This window comes from Chlorocebus sabaeus, chromosome 25 (genome assembly GCF_047675955.1).
Source record: "Chlorocebus sabaeus isolate Y175 chromosome 25, mChlSab1.0.hap1, whole genome shotgun sequence".
Taxonomy (NCBI): Eukaryota; Metazoa; Chordata; class Mammalia; order Primates; family Cercopithecidae; genus Chlorocebus; species Chlorocebus sabaeus.
Window position 1 is genome coordinate 6,224,678 of NC_132928.1, and position 18,183 is coordinate 6,242,860.

The 18,183-nt window shown below is 45.5% G+C and overlaps 1 protein-coding gene across 5 annotated transcripts in view; it reads left to right on the top strand.

Moving 5' to 3' along the window:
- Positions 1 to 3,113, top strand: part of SUSD4 (sushi domain containing 4) — a 143,025-nt gene extending 139,912 nt beyond the window's left edge. For all 5 annotated transcript variants that reach the window (XM_073011496.1, XM_037985527.2, XM_007988356.3 and 2 more), the window contains 2 exons: positions 311 to 693; positions 1,722 to 3,113. In XM_073011496.1, coding sequence (XP_072867597.1) covers positions 311 to 693; positions 1,722 to 1,750 — 412 coding nt within the window. In that variant the 3' untranslated portion in view covers positions 1,751 to 3,113. The remainder of the gene's footprint in view (positions 1 to 310; positions 694 to 1,721) is intronic.
- The last annotated feature ends 15,070 nt before the right edge of the window (positions 3,114 to 18,183 follow it).

An 18,183-nucleotide genomic window follows, 5' to 3' on the forward strand; every position in this document is an offset into this window, starting at 1 on the left:
CCATGAGCTTATGGCCAGAAGGCCAAAGCCCACAGGTCAAAGGAGCAAGGGAAAAGCATGAGGAGATAGGAGGACATGAGAGAGTGACAAAAAGAAGACCTCCTCTGTCCGGAGCATCGGCAGCCGGGATGGCAGCATCGTCTTCCAGAGGAGCCCGTGAAAGGAGGCTGGTTCTTCCATATTATCCTCCATACCAGGCTCTGCTGCCCACCGTGGGCCCTGAGGACCCCGAGTGCAGGAAGGAGCATGGGTGGCCTCATCCCCAGGGTGGCATGGCTCTGACATGTTGGCACTTCTTTCCTTTACACAGGGGACCTCCCCGGAGTTCCAGCAGTGACCCTGACTTTGTGGTAGTAGACGGCGTGCCTGTCATGCTCCCGTCCTACGACGAGGCTGTGAGTGGCGGCTTGAGTGCCTTAGGCCCCGGGTACCTGGCCTCTGTAGGCCAGGGCTGCCCCTTACCCGTGGACGACCAGAGCCCCCCGGCATACCCCGGCTCAGGGGACACGGACACAGGCCCAGGGCAGTCGGAAGCCTGTGACAGCGTCTCAGGCTCTTCCGAGCTGCTCCAGAGTCTGTATTCACCTCCCAGGTGCCAAGAGAGCACCCATCCTGCTTCAGACAACCCTGACACAATTGCCAGCACGGTGGAGGAGGTGGCATCCACCAGCCCAGGCATCGACATTGCAGATGGTAAGTGCTTGCCCCAAGGCCCAAGCCACACCTGCAAACACCTCCGCACCAGCATCTTCAAGCCAGCTCCTTGCTCCACGCGCTCCACCCCCCAGCACAGAGTCGAATCCATCTGTTTACCTCTCACTCAGCTTAAATTGCTTCATGCTCTCTCTACATGTAGAGGCCTTGGGCAAGGCCAATTATTGTAAGGAATGATCATCATCTTGCAAGTAATGAGCCCATTAATGGAAATTTCAAGAGGCACCAAAAGGCAGTGAGCCATTCAGAGTAGAAAGGCAACAGTGGCCGGTGCTTTGTTTTTGTAGTGTCCTTATGATCCGGGATGTTTTTCGTCTTTATTCCTTAATTAGGTAGGACTTCTGGAAGGGGGGTTTAGGGACAGGATGGCGCATGCATGCCAGGAAGAAGGATCCAGAGGCACGCACTAGGGCCCAGCAGTGTGTTCTAGCCCCAGAGTTCTGTGTACGTAGAAGTTATTTTTACCAGATGTGAAGTAAAAGATGTATGTGTACCTGTCATAAGGAAGGGTAGATTCATGGTAAAATAGGGAAAATGTGTCAGATTGATTAGGTCTCTGTTTCCTACAGAAGGGGAGCCCCAGTGCCACTTTGCAAATGAGAACACTAATTTGGCTTATATTGAGAGTAAATGGCAGTAACAACATGGAAACAGAGGTCTCCTGGGCCACCACAGTGTTCCTTTTCTGTAAACCACACTGCCTTTCTGTACTTGAATTTGCAACTTTCTGGCTTGTAGCACCATTAGGGCCTATGGTTAAAATCTAACATTTTATTTTTTATGAACTGGAAATAAGATCATAATTGTTTTCTGGCAAAAAACAATTGTTGCAGAAAGATGTTGTATAGGAGGTTGATTTATTTGGTTATTAACTGGTATGTGAAACTTAACATTTTCTTCTCCTCACTGATTTGAGAAACTGTAGATATTTTAATGAGGCATATAATTCCAGATTGTCCTGGTGTTTTCTGGTTATGTTAAGCTAATAACCGTCTCTTCTTTTACAGAGATTCCTCTAATGGAAGAAGATCCCTAATATGGGGCAGGATCCAGATGACTTTCCTGCTCCTTTGGGGAAAGGACCTTGTATCTTGGAGTGAGATCACAGAAGGATAGAGCTTGGGGGCAAAATGTCTAACTTACCTACATGGGGACCGCCATTCACATTGTGCGTCTCAGGCTCCACAGTGAGGCTGACAAACTGCAATGGCAGTGCTTTTAAATGAGATTTGAGGATTCGCCAAGACCCATGGGGAACCAGGGGCAGCGGAGAAGCCCTCGCGCGGTCTTGGATGGAGGTGTTAAATGTGTATCGTGCTGTGGAACATGAGACAATTCCACGCACATCCCACCGAATCATCATGCATCCCATTGGCTGACAAGTCCTCCCCGCCCCCTCTGAAAGCATGTCACATTATGTAAATTTGCTTCTAAAACCTGCTTCCAACTGGCTCTGGACTCCAAATGTGGATGGGCCAGCCTCTGCAGAAAGTTTGTGTTGAGCTGCTGGAGGAACAGCAGAGCCTCCTGCACCCTCAGCAAGGGGCCGGCTCCCAAAGGAAAGGTCCTTGTGTGACATTTGGAGAATCTTCTTTCATCCAGACAACTCTACTCGAAGCAAGATGAAAGCAGGATGTGGCAGTTCCAGTGAGAAAGGAAAGGAAAAAGACGGGCAGACTCTGCTTTCTGGAAATTTTTTCACGAAGTAGAGCTCGTGAACTCTGTGCTGTCTTCTGGTAACATATCATCAGTGTTTGTATTCATGAGTGGCACATGGATCCATGGCATTGGGTAAATCTGGGGGGTTTTACACATGGTCAGAATGTATTTAAATACATCTCATGATGGAGACAGTAACCAAGGTAATGTTTTGTTTCAGCATTTTGAAAAGACTTAACATTTATCTCAGAATCATGAGCCTCTCTCTAGTTGACAATTGTCATTGTTCCCCCAGCCCCAAATTCAACCATACATTTATTTTCCAAAACAGAAATTGTTTCTGTAAACATATCTCACCTTCAAAAGAAGTGTGAGGTTGGATTTTTCCCCCTTTTATTTGTCCTAAGATTCCAGAAGGCTGGCCTCCCAGCCCAGATAGCTCAGCCACCTCACCTGCCTATCATTCCTGCATTCCTACTTTGAGGGTCTCATGGTGCCCACTGGGTGTTGTTCCTAAGAAATTGATTGATTAAAAAATTTCCCAAAGTATCCTGAAGTGTCTCTTCAAATACATGCTGATCTGTGGAGTTGATTCCTTTCCTTCTCTTGGTTTTAGACAAATGTAAACAAAACTCTGATCCATAAAATTGCTATGCTGATAGAGCGGTGAGGGCTGGAAGCTTGATCAAATCCTGTTTCTTCTTGACACAGACTGATTAAAAATTAAAAAGAAAATGACAGTTTGAAGTGTGACTTTAATAGTGCAGTAGAGTCGGGTGGGCAGGGGCAGGGTGGTGACAGTGATCATGGATGATGGGATTCAGTGTAAGATTAAGAACAAGAGATGGAAGGAGATAACACACAGACAGTGCTCACCATCTAAATAGAGGTTGTCTCAGAGACCACTGGGCAAGTGCCTCATTTTCTACCAGGAGATTCAGAAGAAGCATGAGGGGCTATCTCTGATAGTCTCCCCTACAAAGTAGACAGCAGCAACATCAAGCTGCCTGACTGGCAGACCAAGTACAGGGATGCCTCTCCAGCCCACAGCACTTGGGGAGACAGGTACTAGAGTGTCTTAGTCCACTTGTGTTGCTATAAAGAATATCTGAGGCTGGGTAATGCATAAAGAAAAAAAGTGTATTTGGCTCACAGCTCTGCAGGCTGTATAGGAAGCATGGCACCAGCATCTGCTTCTCATGAAGGCTTCAGGGTGCTTCCACTCATGGCAGAAAGGAAAGAGAGAGTTGGCATGTACAGAGATCACATGGCAGGAGGAGGCCAGAGAAAGGGGAGGGGGCCAGGCTTTTTTTTAACAGCCAGCTCTTGTGGGAACTAATAAAGCAAGAATTCACTCATTACTGCAAGGCTGGCACCAAGCCATTCATGAGGGATCCTTCCCATGACCCAAACACCTCCCATTAGGCCTCACTTTCAATACTAGGGATCATATTTCAACATGAGATTTGGAGGGATCAAACAAACCAAACTATAGAATTCTACCCCCTAGGCTTCCAAATCTCATGTGATTTTCTCAGTGCAAAATACAATCATTCGTCCCCCAAGCCTTAACTTGTTCCAGCATCATCTCAGAAGTCCATAATCTCATCTGAGACTCAAGGGAACTTCCTTATACTGTGGGCCTATAAAATCAAAATCAAGTTGTTTACTTCCAAGATACAATAGTGGGACAGACATTGGGTAAACATCCCCATTCCAAAAGGGAGAAATCAGCCAAAACAAAGGGGTAAGAGGACTCACAGAAGTTCAAAACTCAGCAAGGCAGACACTAAATCTTAAAGGTCCGAAATAATCTCCCTTGACTCCATGTCTAGCATCCTAGATGAGGGGTGAGCTCTCAAGGCTTCAGGTAGCACTGACCCCATGGCTTTGCTGGGCACAGCCCATGTGGCCATTTTTGCAGATTGGAGTCTAGTGCCTGCAGCTTTTCCAGCCTGAGGTTGCATGCTGCTGGTGGCTCTATAATTCTGAGGTATCCATAGCAGCCTCATTCCACAGCTCCACTAGGCACTGCTCTAGCAGAGTCTCCCTGCAGGGGTTCTGCCCCTGAGGAGGGTTTCTTCCTGGGCACCCACGCTTTCCAAAACCCTCTGAAAGCTAGGAGGAAGGTGCCAAGTCTCCACCCCTCTTGCATTCTGTGCAGTTGCAGATTTAGCACCACATGGAGGCTGCCAAGGCTTACTGCTTCTATCTCTATAGTAGAACCAAGCAGTACCAGGGACCTTTTGAGCCCTGGCTAGAGCCAGAATGCAGAGATGCAGGGAGAAGCAACCCAAGGTGGTGAAGGGCAGCAACATCAGGGCCCTGTCCCCTGAAACCATTCTGTCCTCCTACACCCCTGGGCCTGTGATGGGAAGGGCAGCCTTGAAGATTTCTGAATGCATTTGGGGCCTTTTTTCCAATTGTTTTGACTATTAGCCCCCAGCTCCCTTTCTCCTTGCTAATCTCTCTAGCCTTGGATTATTTTCCTGAAAATGCTCTTTCCTTTTCTACCATAGCCAGGCTGCAAACTTTTCAAGTTTTAATGCTCTGCTTCTCTTTTAACTACAAATTTCAACTTTAGGTCATTCCTTTGCTCTCATACCTGACCATAAACTGTTAAAAGCAGCCATGTCACTTGTTGAATGCTTTGCTGCTTAGAAATTTCTTCTGCCAGATACCCTAGGTCATCACTCTTTTTTTTTTTTTCCCCCAGACAGAATGTTACTCTATTGCCCAGGCTCACTGTGTGATCTCAGACCACTGTAACCTCCACCTCCTGGATTCAAGTGATTCTCAGTGATTCTCAGCCTCCTAAGTAGCTGGTATTACAGGTGTGTGCACCACCATGCCTGGCTAATTTTTGTATTTTTGGTAGAGACAGAGTTTCACCATGTTGACCAGGCTGGTCTGGAACTCCTGACCTCATGATCTGCCCACCTCAGCCTCCCAAAGTGCTGAGATTACAGGTGTGAGCCACCGCGCCCAGCCAGGTCATCACTCAAATTCAGCCTTCCACAAAGCCCTAGGGCGTGGACACAAGGCAGCCAAGTTATTTGCCAATTTATGACAATGCTGGCCTTTGCTCCAGTTCCCAATAAGTTCCTCATTTCCATCTGAAACCTTGTCAGTATGGCCTTTACTGCCTATATTTCTAACAGCATTTTGGTCACAACAACTTAACCAATCCTTAAGAAATTTCAAACTTTCTCTTTTTCTCTTCTTCTGAGCCCTCCAAACTCTTCCAGCCTTCAGCCATAACTGGGTGAAGTTCCAAAGCCGCTTCTACATTTTCAGATATCTTTATAGTGATGCCCTACTCCTCGGCACCAGTTTTCTATCTTTGTCCATTTGTGTTACTATAAAGAAACATCTGAGGCTGGGTAATTTATAAAGAAAAGAGGTTTATTTGTCTCAAGTTTCTGTAGGCTGTATAGGAAGCATGGTACTGGCATCTGCATCTGGTGAGGGCCTCAGGCTGCTTCCACTCATGGCGGAAGGTGAAGGGGAGCCTGCAAGTGCACAGATTACATGGCGAGAGGAGGCAAGAGAGAGGGAGGGAGGTGCCAGGTTCTTTTTAACAACCAGCTCTTGGCCAGGCACAATGGCTCATGCCTGTAATCCCAACACTTTGGGAGGCCAAGACCAGCGGATCACCTGATGTTGGGAGTTTGAGACCAGCCTGACCAACATGGAGAAACCCCATCTCTACTAAAAATACGAAATTAGTAGGACGTGGTGATGCATGCCTGTAATCCCAGCTACTCAGGAGGCTGAAGCAGGAGAATCGCTTGAACCCAGGAGGTGGAAGTTGCAGCGAGCTGAGATTGTGCCATTGTACTCCAGCCTGGGCAACAAGAGCGAAACTCCTTCTCAAAAAAAAAAAAAAAAAAAAATAGCTCTCATGGAAACTAACAGAGCAAGAACTCACTCATTGCAAGACTGGCAGCAGGCCATTTATGAGGGATCCACCCTGTGACCCAAACACCTCACATTAGGCCCCATTTCCAACATTGGGGATCACATTTCAACATGAGACTCAGAGAGGACCAACGTCCAAACTACAGCACACTGGTGCCACATACATCAAGTTATTAGTGTCCACATTGTCCTAAAACAGAGGCTGATAGGAGGGCAGAGCCTGCTTACTTGCAGCATCAGACAGTGTCTAACCAAGTCACTGGGCCTCTGCCCTAGATCCATCTACTTTGGGGTCACATCAGAGTCTCACCCACAAATATTGTTTACAGTGGTTGTTTTTTCTCATTATAGTGCACTTACATGGCAGGAAAAAATCCTCGTGATATTCCAAACATGTCATGATCCCAATTTAATTTTCTTTTAAAAATCTCCCGAGGCCTCCTGGATACAACTGAACAGAGCCAGCCTCTCTCACAGCGCTCAGGAATGAGGAGGTTTGGAACAGGTGGGGCTGTATTGTGTATTGTGCCTTATCAGTGTGTTGTGAGAGAACCATGCCCAGCACGGTGCTTTCTACTTTGGGAGAGGGCAAGAAGGCTGCCCCTCAGCAGTGCATTCAAGTGGGTACAGTGGCAAAGCCAAGGGTGTGCCATCAAGTCAGCCTGAGAGGTTCAGCTCAGTGTTGGATCCAAGGAACTGCAGAGCAGCAGTTTTCTCCATGACAAGCACAGCAGAAGTCACAGGTGCCTTCACACTCCACTTCCATGTAGCTTTTTTTAATCGCAAGGTTGTGATTTGCCCGTGTGGAACATTTAGAGCCTTTCCCACCTAATTACAGCCTACCCAGCAGCTGGCACACAGCCAAAGCTGCCTGTCCTGTCCCTGCAGAAGTGTTTGCCCCTGGCCGCACAGCAGGCCTAGGACTGTCAAATGCAAAGGCTGGTGGGCTATAGCCCTGCCAGCTCCAGGTGCCTCTCCCACTTCTTTGTTCTCTCTAAGCCCGGCAGGCAGACCCCATCCCTCTCCCCTAATATGGTCCTAATCTCTAGGAATTCCTGCAGAGGCAGTGCAAAATCATGAGAGAGCGTGGGCTTTAGAACGGGCTCATTGCCTGGCTTCAAAACATACCTCTGCTACCAGCTGGCCGTGTATCTCAACGTCTTCATGTAGAAATTAGAGAAAGTTTACTTCTGCCTTCCTCACTGGGCTTTGGCAAAGATGACAGCTAATGTAAGTCAAGCACCCAGTGCAAAGCAGGCATTTGATAAATGACAGCCGCTGCCCCGTGTGAGAGGGTGGGAGCGTTTATGTGGGTGATGAACTCCATATGCATACCAGTCACCTGTGGCCTGCCTTGGTTCCTTCCCCCTCGAATGTGTTTGCAGGTGAAGCTTATTTGGATCTGCCCAAAGCAGACAGACTGACATGTGCTACCCCCATTCCTCTGGGTTCCTCTTCCCAGAGCCCATCCCTGGCTTCTATGTGCTGAGTTTGCCATGCAAAGGGAAGTTTTCACTCCTTCGCTCAGGGGGCATTTGACCTCCTTCCAACCACAGCCCTTCTCTGCATGCTGCAGAAAGTTTTGCTCAGGGAGGGGAGGACAACCTCAGAAATCCCCTCGAGGACTCTGAAGGACTCAGATTATTTCCACAGGCAACCCTGTAGATTAACACTAACCTGCTTCCCTAATTTTATCATCTATTTTAGATTTAAAGCATAAAAGTTAATGCCCATACATTCCCAAGGCAATAAAGGGGAAAGACCACAGTAAAGATGACTGGTCTAGCAGGCAGAGCAGAGCCCCGGAGAGCAGCAGTCACTTGTCAGGGAGGGCAGACACTGAGCATGGTGGTGTTGAAAGCATAAAACTTAATGCAGAGTGTGTATGCATCCACCAGCCATGCTCAGCTGCTGTAGCAGCCTTTGTACCATCTCCACACAGGGATAAAAACCAGTCATGCCTTGTTTTAAATGGTCAAGGAAGTAGTCCAGCCACCTGAATAGGAGCCATGAACCTGCCGTACTTAAAGCCTCATCCTATCCACGTGTTCAGAGCCACTGCGGCTGCCCTTGGTGCCCTGTCCCACTGGTTCTCCAGGGCCATGGGGAAAAGGAATCTAAACCACCTCTCTATGCATCTATGCAGATGCATAGAGAGGTGGGGAAGGGGATGAGAGGGAGACTGAGGGAATTGAGACTAATATTTTTTGCTTGTAGCCTATAAGAAGTATTTATAGACCCTGTTTCAGTCAATAAATATTTATGAAGCACCTCCTCTGCGCCAGGCTCTATCTGTGCTCTCCGGCCCAGTGGGAAATAAGGGCTGGTAGGCCGACAGCTACAATCGAGGGACTACAGGACACTTGACCTAGACCTGGACTCTCAGGGAAGGCTGTCCTGGAAATGGCAGCCCTGCTGGTAGCAGGCAGAGTGGGAGACGAACTGGGGGTGGAAGAGCACACATCCTGTCCCAGAGACAAAGGACAGCTGGGTGGGTGGGAAACATAGGGGTGTTCAGTGCTTCCAGGGCCTCGGGGTTGGGGATGGAGAGGAGGCTGAGTGGGGGCGGGGAGGTAGGTAGAAGGGGAGAGAGATGGGACTGGAGAGATGAGAAGGACAGCCTGTCAAGGCCTGAGATACCATGGGAGGGGAGGTAAGTGGTTCCTCTCAGAATGAGAAGCCATTAAAAGGCTCAAGGCAGAGGAGTTACGTGGGTGAGATGGGAGTAGTGCTCAGGCTTGAGAGCTGTTTTGCCGGCCCATTCAGTCTGCAAAGCATGAGCCTAGGAGTCAGGGACAGCCCAGCCTAGCATGAGACCGCCACTGGGTCCCTGGGGGATGCCTCCAGGCCCCGTTTTCTCAGCTATGGAGTGAGAGGATGGAAGAGATGGTCTCAAAGGTCTCCCAGCTCTGGCAGGGTGGAAATTCTCTTTGCTTGCTTAAAAAATTTTTGTAATCCAGAGTCAAACATCACCCAGCTCCACTCCTGCCAGCTCTCTTAGCAGCTGCTCCCTCCTTCTCCTCCACCCCTCAGCAACTGCCTTCTCCCAACTCAGGAGCAGCCCTGTCCCAGTGCCTCCTTAGGATGGGGTCCACACTCTCGAAACTCTGAAGCCGCCCTCACCCTCTGATCAGGACAAGAGACACCAGTTACAGCCATTCTGGCCTCCTGTGGCTGTGCTCAGGACCCCAATCCATTTGGTCCTTGGCCAGAAGGAGCAGATGCCAAGGCTACCCCTCCTGGAGTCCACTTGAGTATAATGACTTGAAGCAACTAAAAGCCCAAAGAAATCTCTTAGATTGATTTAGCCCACAAGTTTTTAATAATTGTGTAGCATTTCCCATTCTATGGAGCATGTTCACCTACTGCATACTTATTGGAGGGAAGTGGAAAGAAAGTGAGCACGTTACATTTGATGTTGGCTGAGCCTGTTTCTACATCTGTCTACCTCAAGGACTGAGGAGGGCGCCCTTCTCTGTATAGTTCTCCGATTCCCATGAGTGCATCAGCAGCATTTCCCCGGTATGCTCTAGGTGCGATCACAGAGATCTCTGTATTAATATATTTTACTTTTTAGAACAATTTTAGGTTTATGGAACAATTCCTCAAAAAAATAGAGATCCCATACACCTCATCTGTCTCTTTCACTTTCTCTCTCTGTCTCACACACACACGCACCTTTTTTAAATTTAACATCTTGGGGGGCGGAGCAAGATGGCCGAATAGGAACAGCTCCAGTCTCCAGCTCCCAGCGCCAGCGACACAGAAGACAGGTGATTTCTGCATTATTATCTGAGGTACTGGGTTCATCTCACTGCGGAGTGCCGGACAATCAGTGCTGGTCAGCTGTCGCAGCCTGACCAGCGAGAGCTCAAGCAGGGTGAGGCATCGCCTCACCTGGGAAGCGCAAGGGGGAAGGGAATCCCTTTTCCTAGCCAGGGGAACTGAGACACACAACACCTGGAAAATTGGGTAACTCCCACCCCAATATTGTGCTTTAAGCAAACGGGCACACCAGGAGATTATATCCCACACCTGGCCGGGAGGGTCCCACGCCCACGGAGCCTTCCTCATTGCTAGCACAGCAGTCTGCAATCTAACCACAAGGCAGCAGCGAGGCTGGGGGAGGGGCGCCCGCCATTGCTGAGGCTTAAGTAGGTAAACAAAGCCCTGGGAAGATCCAACTGGCTGGAGCTCACAGCAGTTCAAGGAGGCCTGCCAGTCTCTGTAGACTCCACCTCTGGGGACAGGGCACAGCTAAACAACAACAACAACAACAACAACAAAAAGCAGCAGAAACCTCTGCAGACACAAGCGACTCTGTCTGACAGCTTTGAAGAGAGTGGTGGATCTCCCAACACGGAGGTTGAGATCTGAGAACGGACAGACTGCCTGCTCAAGTGGGTCCCTGACCCCTGAGTAGCCTAACTGGGAGATATCCTCCACTAGGGGCAGACCAACACCCCACACCTCACACGGTGGAGTACACCCCTGAGAGGAAGCTTCCAAAGCAAGAATCAGACAGGTACACTCGCTGTTCAGCAGTATTCTATCTTCTGCAGCCTCTGCTGCTGACACCCAGGCAAACAGGGTCTGGAGTGGACCTCAGGCACTCTCCAACAGACCTACAGCTGAGGGTCCTGACTGTTAGAAGGAAAACTAGCAAACAGGAAGGACACCCACAACAAAACCCCATCAGTACGTCACCATCATCAAAGACCAGAGGCAGATAAAACCACAAACATGGGGATAAAGCAGGACAGAAAAGCTGGAAATTCAAAAAATAAGAGCACATCTCCCTCTCCAAAGGAACGCAGCTCATCACCAGCAACGGATCAAAGCTGGACAGAGAATGACTTTGACGAGATGAGAGAAGAAGGCTTCAGTCCATCAAACGTCTCAGAGCTAAAGGAGGAATTACGTACCCAGCACAAAGAAACTAAAAATCTTGAAAAAAGAGTGGAAGAATTGATAACCAGAATAATTAATGCAGAGAAGGCCATAAACGAACGGACAGAGATGAAAACCATGACACGAGAAATAAGTGACAAATGCACAAGCTTCAGTAACCGACTCGATCAACTGGAAGAAAGAGTATCAGCGATTGAGGATCAAATGAATGAAATGAAGTGAGAAGAGAAATCTAAAGAAAAAAGAAGAAAAAGAAATGAACAAAGCCTTCAAGAAGTATGGGATTATGTAAAAAGACCAAATCTATGTCTGATTGGGGTGCCTGAAAGTGAGGGGGAAAATGGAGCCAAGTTGGAAAACACTCTTCAGGATATCATCCAGGAGAACTTCCCCAACCTAGTAGGGCAGGCCAACATTCAAATTCAGGACATACAGAGAACGCCACAAAGATACTCCTCGAGAAGAGCAACTCCAAGACACATAATTGTCAGATTCACCAAAGTTGAAATGAAGGAAAAAATCTTAAGGGCAGCCAGAGAGAAAGGTCAGGTTACCCACAAAGGGAAGCCCATCAGACTAACAGCAGATATCTCAGCAGAAACTCTACAAGCCAGAAGAGAGTGGGGGCCAATATTCAACATTCTTAAAGAAAAGAATTTTAAACCCAGAATTGCATATCCAGCCAAACTAAGTTTCATAAGTGAAGGAGAAATAAAATCCTTTACAGATAAGCAAATGCTTAGAGATTTTGTCACCACTAGGCCTGCCTTACAATGGACCCTGAAGGAAGCACTAAACATGGAAAGGAACAACCGGTACCAGCCATTGCAAAAACATGCCAAAATGTAAAGACCATCGAGGCTAGGAAGAAATTGCATCAACTAATGAGCAAAATAACCAGTTAATATCATAATGGCAGGATCAAGTTCACACATAACAATATTAACCTTAAATGTAAATGGACTAAATGCTCCAATTAAAAGACACAGACTGGCAAACTGGATAAAGAGTCAAGACCCATCAATTCGCTGTATTCAGGAGACCCATCTCACATGCAGAGACATACATAGGCTCAAAATAAAGGGATGGAGGAAGATCTACCAAGCAAATGGAGAACAAAAAAAAGCAGGGGTTGCAATACTAGTCTCTGATAAAACAGACTTTAAACCATCAAAGATCAAAAGAGACAAAGAAGGCCATTACATAATGGTAAAGGGATCAATTCAACAGGAAGAGCTAACTATCCTAAATATATATGCACCCAATACAGGAGCACCCAGATTCATAAAGCAAGTCCTTAGAGACTTACAAAGAGACTTAGACAATAATAATGGGAGACTTGAACACCCCACTGTCAACATTAGACAGATCAACGAGACAGAAAGTAAACAAGGATATCCAGGAATTGAACTCATCTCTGCAGCAAGCAGACCTAATAGACATCTACAGAACTCTCCACCCCAAATCAACAGAATATACATTCTTCTGAGCACCACATCATACTTATTCCAAAATTGACCACATAATTGGAAGTAAAGCACTCCTCAGCAAATGTACAGGAACATAAATGATAACAAACTGTCTCTCAGACCACAGTGCAATCAAACTAGAACTCAAGACTAAGAAACTCAATCAAAACCGCTCAACTACATGAAAACTGAATAACCTGCTCTGAATAACTACTGGGTACACAACAAAATGAAGGCAGAAATAAAGATGTTCTTTGAAACCAATGAGAACAAAGATACAACATACCAGAATCTCTGGGACACATTTAAAGCAGTGTGTAGAGGGAAATTTATAGCACTAAATGCCCACAAGAGAAAGCTGGAAAGATCTAAAATTGACACTCTAACATTACAATTAAAAGAACTAGAGAAGCAAGAGGAAACACATTCAAAAGCTAGCAGAAGGCAAGAAATAACTAAGATCAGAGCAGAACTGAAGGAGATAGAGACACAAAACCCCTCCAAAAAATCAGTGAATCCAGGAGTTGGTTTTTTGAAAAGATCAACAAAATTGATAGACCACTAGCAAGAATAATAAAGAAGAAAAGAGAGAAGAATCAAATAGACGCAATAAAAAATGATAAAGGGGATATTACCACCGACTCCACAGAAATACAAACTACCATTAGAGAATACTATAAACATCTCTACGCAAATAAACTAGAAAATCTAGAAGAAATGGATAATTTCCTGGACACTTAGACTGTCCCAAGACTAAAACAGGAAGAAGTTGAATCCCTGAATAGACCAATAGCAGGCTCTGAAATTGAGGCAATAATTAATAGCCTACCAAACAAAAAAAGTCCAGGACCAGATGGATTCACAGCTGAATTCTACCAGAGGTACAAGGAGGAGCTGGTACCATTCCTTCTGAAACTATTCCAATCAATAGAAAAAGAGGGAATCCTCCCTAACTCATTTTATGAGGCCAACATCATCCTGATACCAAAGCCTGGCAGAGACACAACAAAAAAAGAGAATTTTAGACCAATATCCCTGATGAACATTGATGCAAAAATCCTCAATAAAATACTGGCAAACTGGATCCAGCAGCACATCAAAAAGCTTATCCACCATGATCAAGTGGGCTTCATCCCTGGGATGCAAGGCTGGTTCAACATTCGCAAATCAATAAACGTAATCCAGCATATAAACAGAACCAAAGACAAAAACCACATGATTATCTCAATAGATGCAGAAAAGGCCTTTGACAAAATTCAACAGCCCTTCATGCTAAAAACTCTCAATAAATTTGGTATTGATGGAACATATCTCAAAATCATAAGAGCTATTTATGACAAACCCACAGCCAATATCATACTGAATGGGCAAAAACTGGAAAAATTCCCTTTGAAAACTGGCACAAGACAGGGATGCCCTCTCTCACCACTCCTATTCAACATAGTGTTGGAAGTTCTGGCTAGGGTAATCAGGCAAGAGAAAGAAATCAAGGGTATTCAGTTAGGAAAAGAAGAAGTCAAATTGTCCCTGTTTGCAGATGACATGATTGTATATTTAGAAAACCCCATTTTCTCAGCCCAAAATCTCCTTAAGCTGATAAGCAACTTCAGCAAAGTCTCAGGATACAAAATTAATGTGCAAAAATCACAAGCATTCTTACACACCAGTAACAGACAAACAGAGAGCCAAATCATGAATGAACTTCCATTCACAATTGCTTCAAAGAGAATAAAATACCTAGGAATCCAACTTACAAGGGATGTAAAGGACCTCTTCAAGGAGAACTACAAACCACTGCTCAGTGAAATAAAAGAGGACATAAACAAATGGAAGAACATATCATGCTCATGGATAGGAAGAATCAATATTGTGAAAATGGCCATACTGCCCAAGGTAATTTATAGATTCAACGCCATCCCCATCAAGCTACCAATGAGTTTCTTCACAGAATTGGAAAAAACTGCTTTAAAGTTCATATGGAACCAAAAAAGAGCCCGCATTGCCAAGACAATCCTAAGTCAAAAGAACAAAGCTAGAGGCATGCTACCTGACTTCAAACTATACTACAAGGCTACAGTAACCAAAACAGCATGGTACTGGTACCAAAACAGAGATATAGACCAGTGGAACAGAACAGAGTCCTCAGAAATAATACCACACGTCTACAGCCATCTGATCTTTGACAAACCTGAGAAAAACAAGAAATGGGGAAAGGATTCCCTATTTAATAAATGGTGCTGGGAAAATTGGCTAGCCATAAGTAGAAAGCTGAAACTGGATCCTTTCCTTACTCCTTATATGAAAATTAATTCAAGATGGATTAGAGACTTAAATGTTAAACCTAATACCATAAAAACCCTAGAAGAAAACCTAGGGAATACCATTCAGGACATAGGCATGGGCAAGGACTTCATGTCTAAAACACCAAAAGCAACAGCAACAAAAGCCAAAATTGACAAATGGGATCTCATTAAACTAAACAGCTTCTGCACGGCAAAAGAAACTACCATCAGAGTGAACAGGCAACCTACAGAATGGAAGAAAATTTTTGCAATCTACTCATCAGACAAAGGGCTAATATCCAGAACCTACAAAGAACTCAAACAAATTTACAAGAAAAAAACAAACAACCCCATCAAAAAGTGGGCAAAGGATATGAACCGACATTTCTCAAAAGAGGACATTCATACAGCCAACAGACACATGAAAAAATGCTCATCATCACTGGCCATCAGAGAAATGCAAATCAAAACCACAATGAGATACCATCTCACACCAGTTAGAATGGCAATCATTAAAAAGTCAGGAAACAACAGGTGCTGGAGAGGATGTGGAGAAATAGGAACACTTTTACACTGTTGGTGGGACTGTAAACTAGTTCAACCATTATGGAAAACAGTATGGCGACTCCTCAAGGATCTAGAACTACATGTACCATATGACCCAGCCATCCCATTACTGGGTATATACCCAAAGGATTATAAATCATGCTGCTATAAGACACATGCACACATATGTTTATTGCGGCACTATTCACAATAGCAAAGAATTGGAATCAACCCAAATGTCCATCAGTGACAGACTGGATTAAGAAAATGTGGCACATATACACCATGGAATACTATGCAGCTGTAAAAAAGGATGAGTTTGTATCCTTTGTAGGGACATGGATGCAGCTGGAAACCATCATTCTCAGCAAACTATCGCAAGAACAGAAAACCAAACACCGCATGTTCTCACTCATAGGTGGGAACTGAACAATGAGATCACTTGGACTCGGGAAAGGGAACATCACACACCGGGGCCTATCACGGGGAGGGGGGAGGGGGGAGGGATTGCATTGGGAGTTATACCTGATGTAAATGATGAGTTGATGGGTGCTGACGAATTGATGGGTGCAGCACACCAACATGGCACAAGTATACATATGTAACAAACCTGCACGTTATGCACATGTACCCTAGAACTTAAAGTATAATAAAAAAATGAAAATATAAAAATAAATAAAAATAAAGTTAACATCTTGCATTAGTGTGGCACAACCGTTACAACTGACTAACCAACATGTGGTATATAATATTAACTAAAGTCAAGAGCCAAACCTAATATAAACTATTGACTTTAGTCAATATACCACATACTTTCCAATATATGTTTACATTTCCTCCCTGTCTTCTTGTTCCCTTTACTTTAAAAGGAAAAGGAGAGTGACCCAGTGTGCAGAACTTGAAACTCCATAGACTTAATAGGCTTCTTGGCTTGTGCGGCTGGAGAAGCTTATGAGAGGCCAGTGGGTCTATACCATGGTCTCTCCCCCCAAGGCCATCGAGGACTTGGGGAAAGACCATCCCACAGGTTCCCTCAATACCATGTTCCAGGGGATGACAATTTCTTCCTTCTATCCTCCCATCTCCTGTGGCGTTTGGTTGAGATTTTGTCGCACATGCATGCCCCTGACTTCAGGGGCTTCTATCTTTTCTTCATACTCTACAATCTTTACATTCATTTCAATCCCCTTACCAACACTTATGGAAACCCCAGCATTGCCACTCTGCTCAAAGCTGAGGGTCCCATGTGGATGAAATGAATCTAAAGGGGAGGCAGACATGCACATAGGAAATTATAGACCTCGGGGAGGGGCAGGGACAGCACCATGTATGGGGTGCCTTGCAAGTACACAGGAGAGGCCGCTAACTCCACCTGGAAGGTAGAGAAAATCTCCCAGAGAAAGGGACAACTGAGCCCCTTGGCACACCATGACTATCTTCTTTTTGTGCACAGCCAAGCCACTCTTTCCCCGCCTTCCAATCCAATCTCAGAACTGAATGGGACTCTAAATCTCAGGCATCTGGTAGCTATGAAATCATTCTCTGCTTCAGTTTCCTCAACTGTAAAACGTGGAAAATAATATAACCTTCTTCGTAGGGTTGTTGGGAGGTGCTAAAGGAACTAATTTGTGTAAAGTGCTTAGAACCACACCTGGCACAGAGTACATACTTAAAGGTGTTAACTGTTATCATCATCATTAAATCCAGACAATTTTGTAATACTGGCTCCCCTCCCTGGTATCTCAGATATAGTGAAAACCTACTTGCTTCGTGCTGTTTGCTTTTCACCACAAGTATGTCACGGTGACATTTTTCATTCTGATTGTTGAATCATCTCCAGTTTGCCACTGAGAATTCCTCTAAGCCCATATTGGCTAATCAGTTCCCTTGGAGCACAGGTCTTTAACCCATCAGAAAGCAGCCTGCCCTGGTATTGTCTAACTCATGTCTCCAAATCTATCCTCACGGATTTCATGAGAGCTGGGAGCAGATGCTCTATGGAAAGCCATCTGCAGATTCCCCTCCACCCCTACCTCCCACCCAAGCCATCAGGAGAGCAGAGCCATAAAGAAGAACAAAGTTGGTCTGGCATGATTTGTTCTTTGTTAACTTACGATCTTACAGTGATTCTTTTGTTGTTGTTATAAAAAGAATATTTGTTTAGAATAAAAATACAGAACAATCTCACACCAGTCAGAATGGCTATTATTAAAAAGTCAAAAAATTACAATAATTCTTATCAACCATGCATTTGGCATCTAAGGGCTGACGAGACATAGGTTTAGTAACTGATCCAGATGCTTGTCTAACATCAGCACGGAATTCACAAGACAAGGAATTCACAAGTCCATAGGTCATAGGAGGTCCACAGAAGGCCCACCTTCTCCTCCATTTTTGTCAAACACTGTCCCAGATGAGCCCCTCCGGTCTCGTAGGAGTGCTCTGACCTCTGGAGTTTCTCCTGGGCCCCTAACCTTTGTTTAGTAATATCAGCTTTAGGTTTTCTGGGTATCTGGAATGGCACTTGGGCAGTGCTACCTACTGGTTTAACTCATGGGCACTGAAATTAGACACACCTGGGCTTAAATTTCAGTTCTGTCATTTACAGAAGCAAAGTCAGGCAAGACAGTGGACATTTAAGCCTCAGAGCCTTGCCAAATGAGGACATTGACAGCATCTAC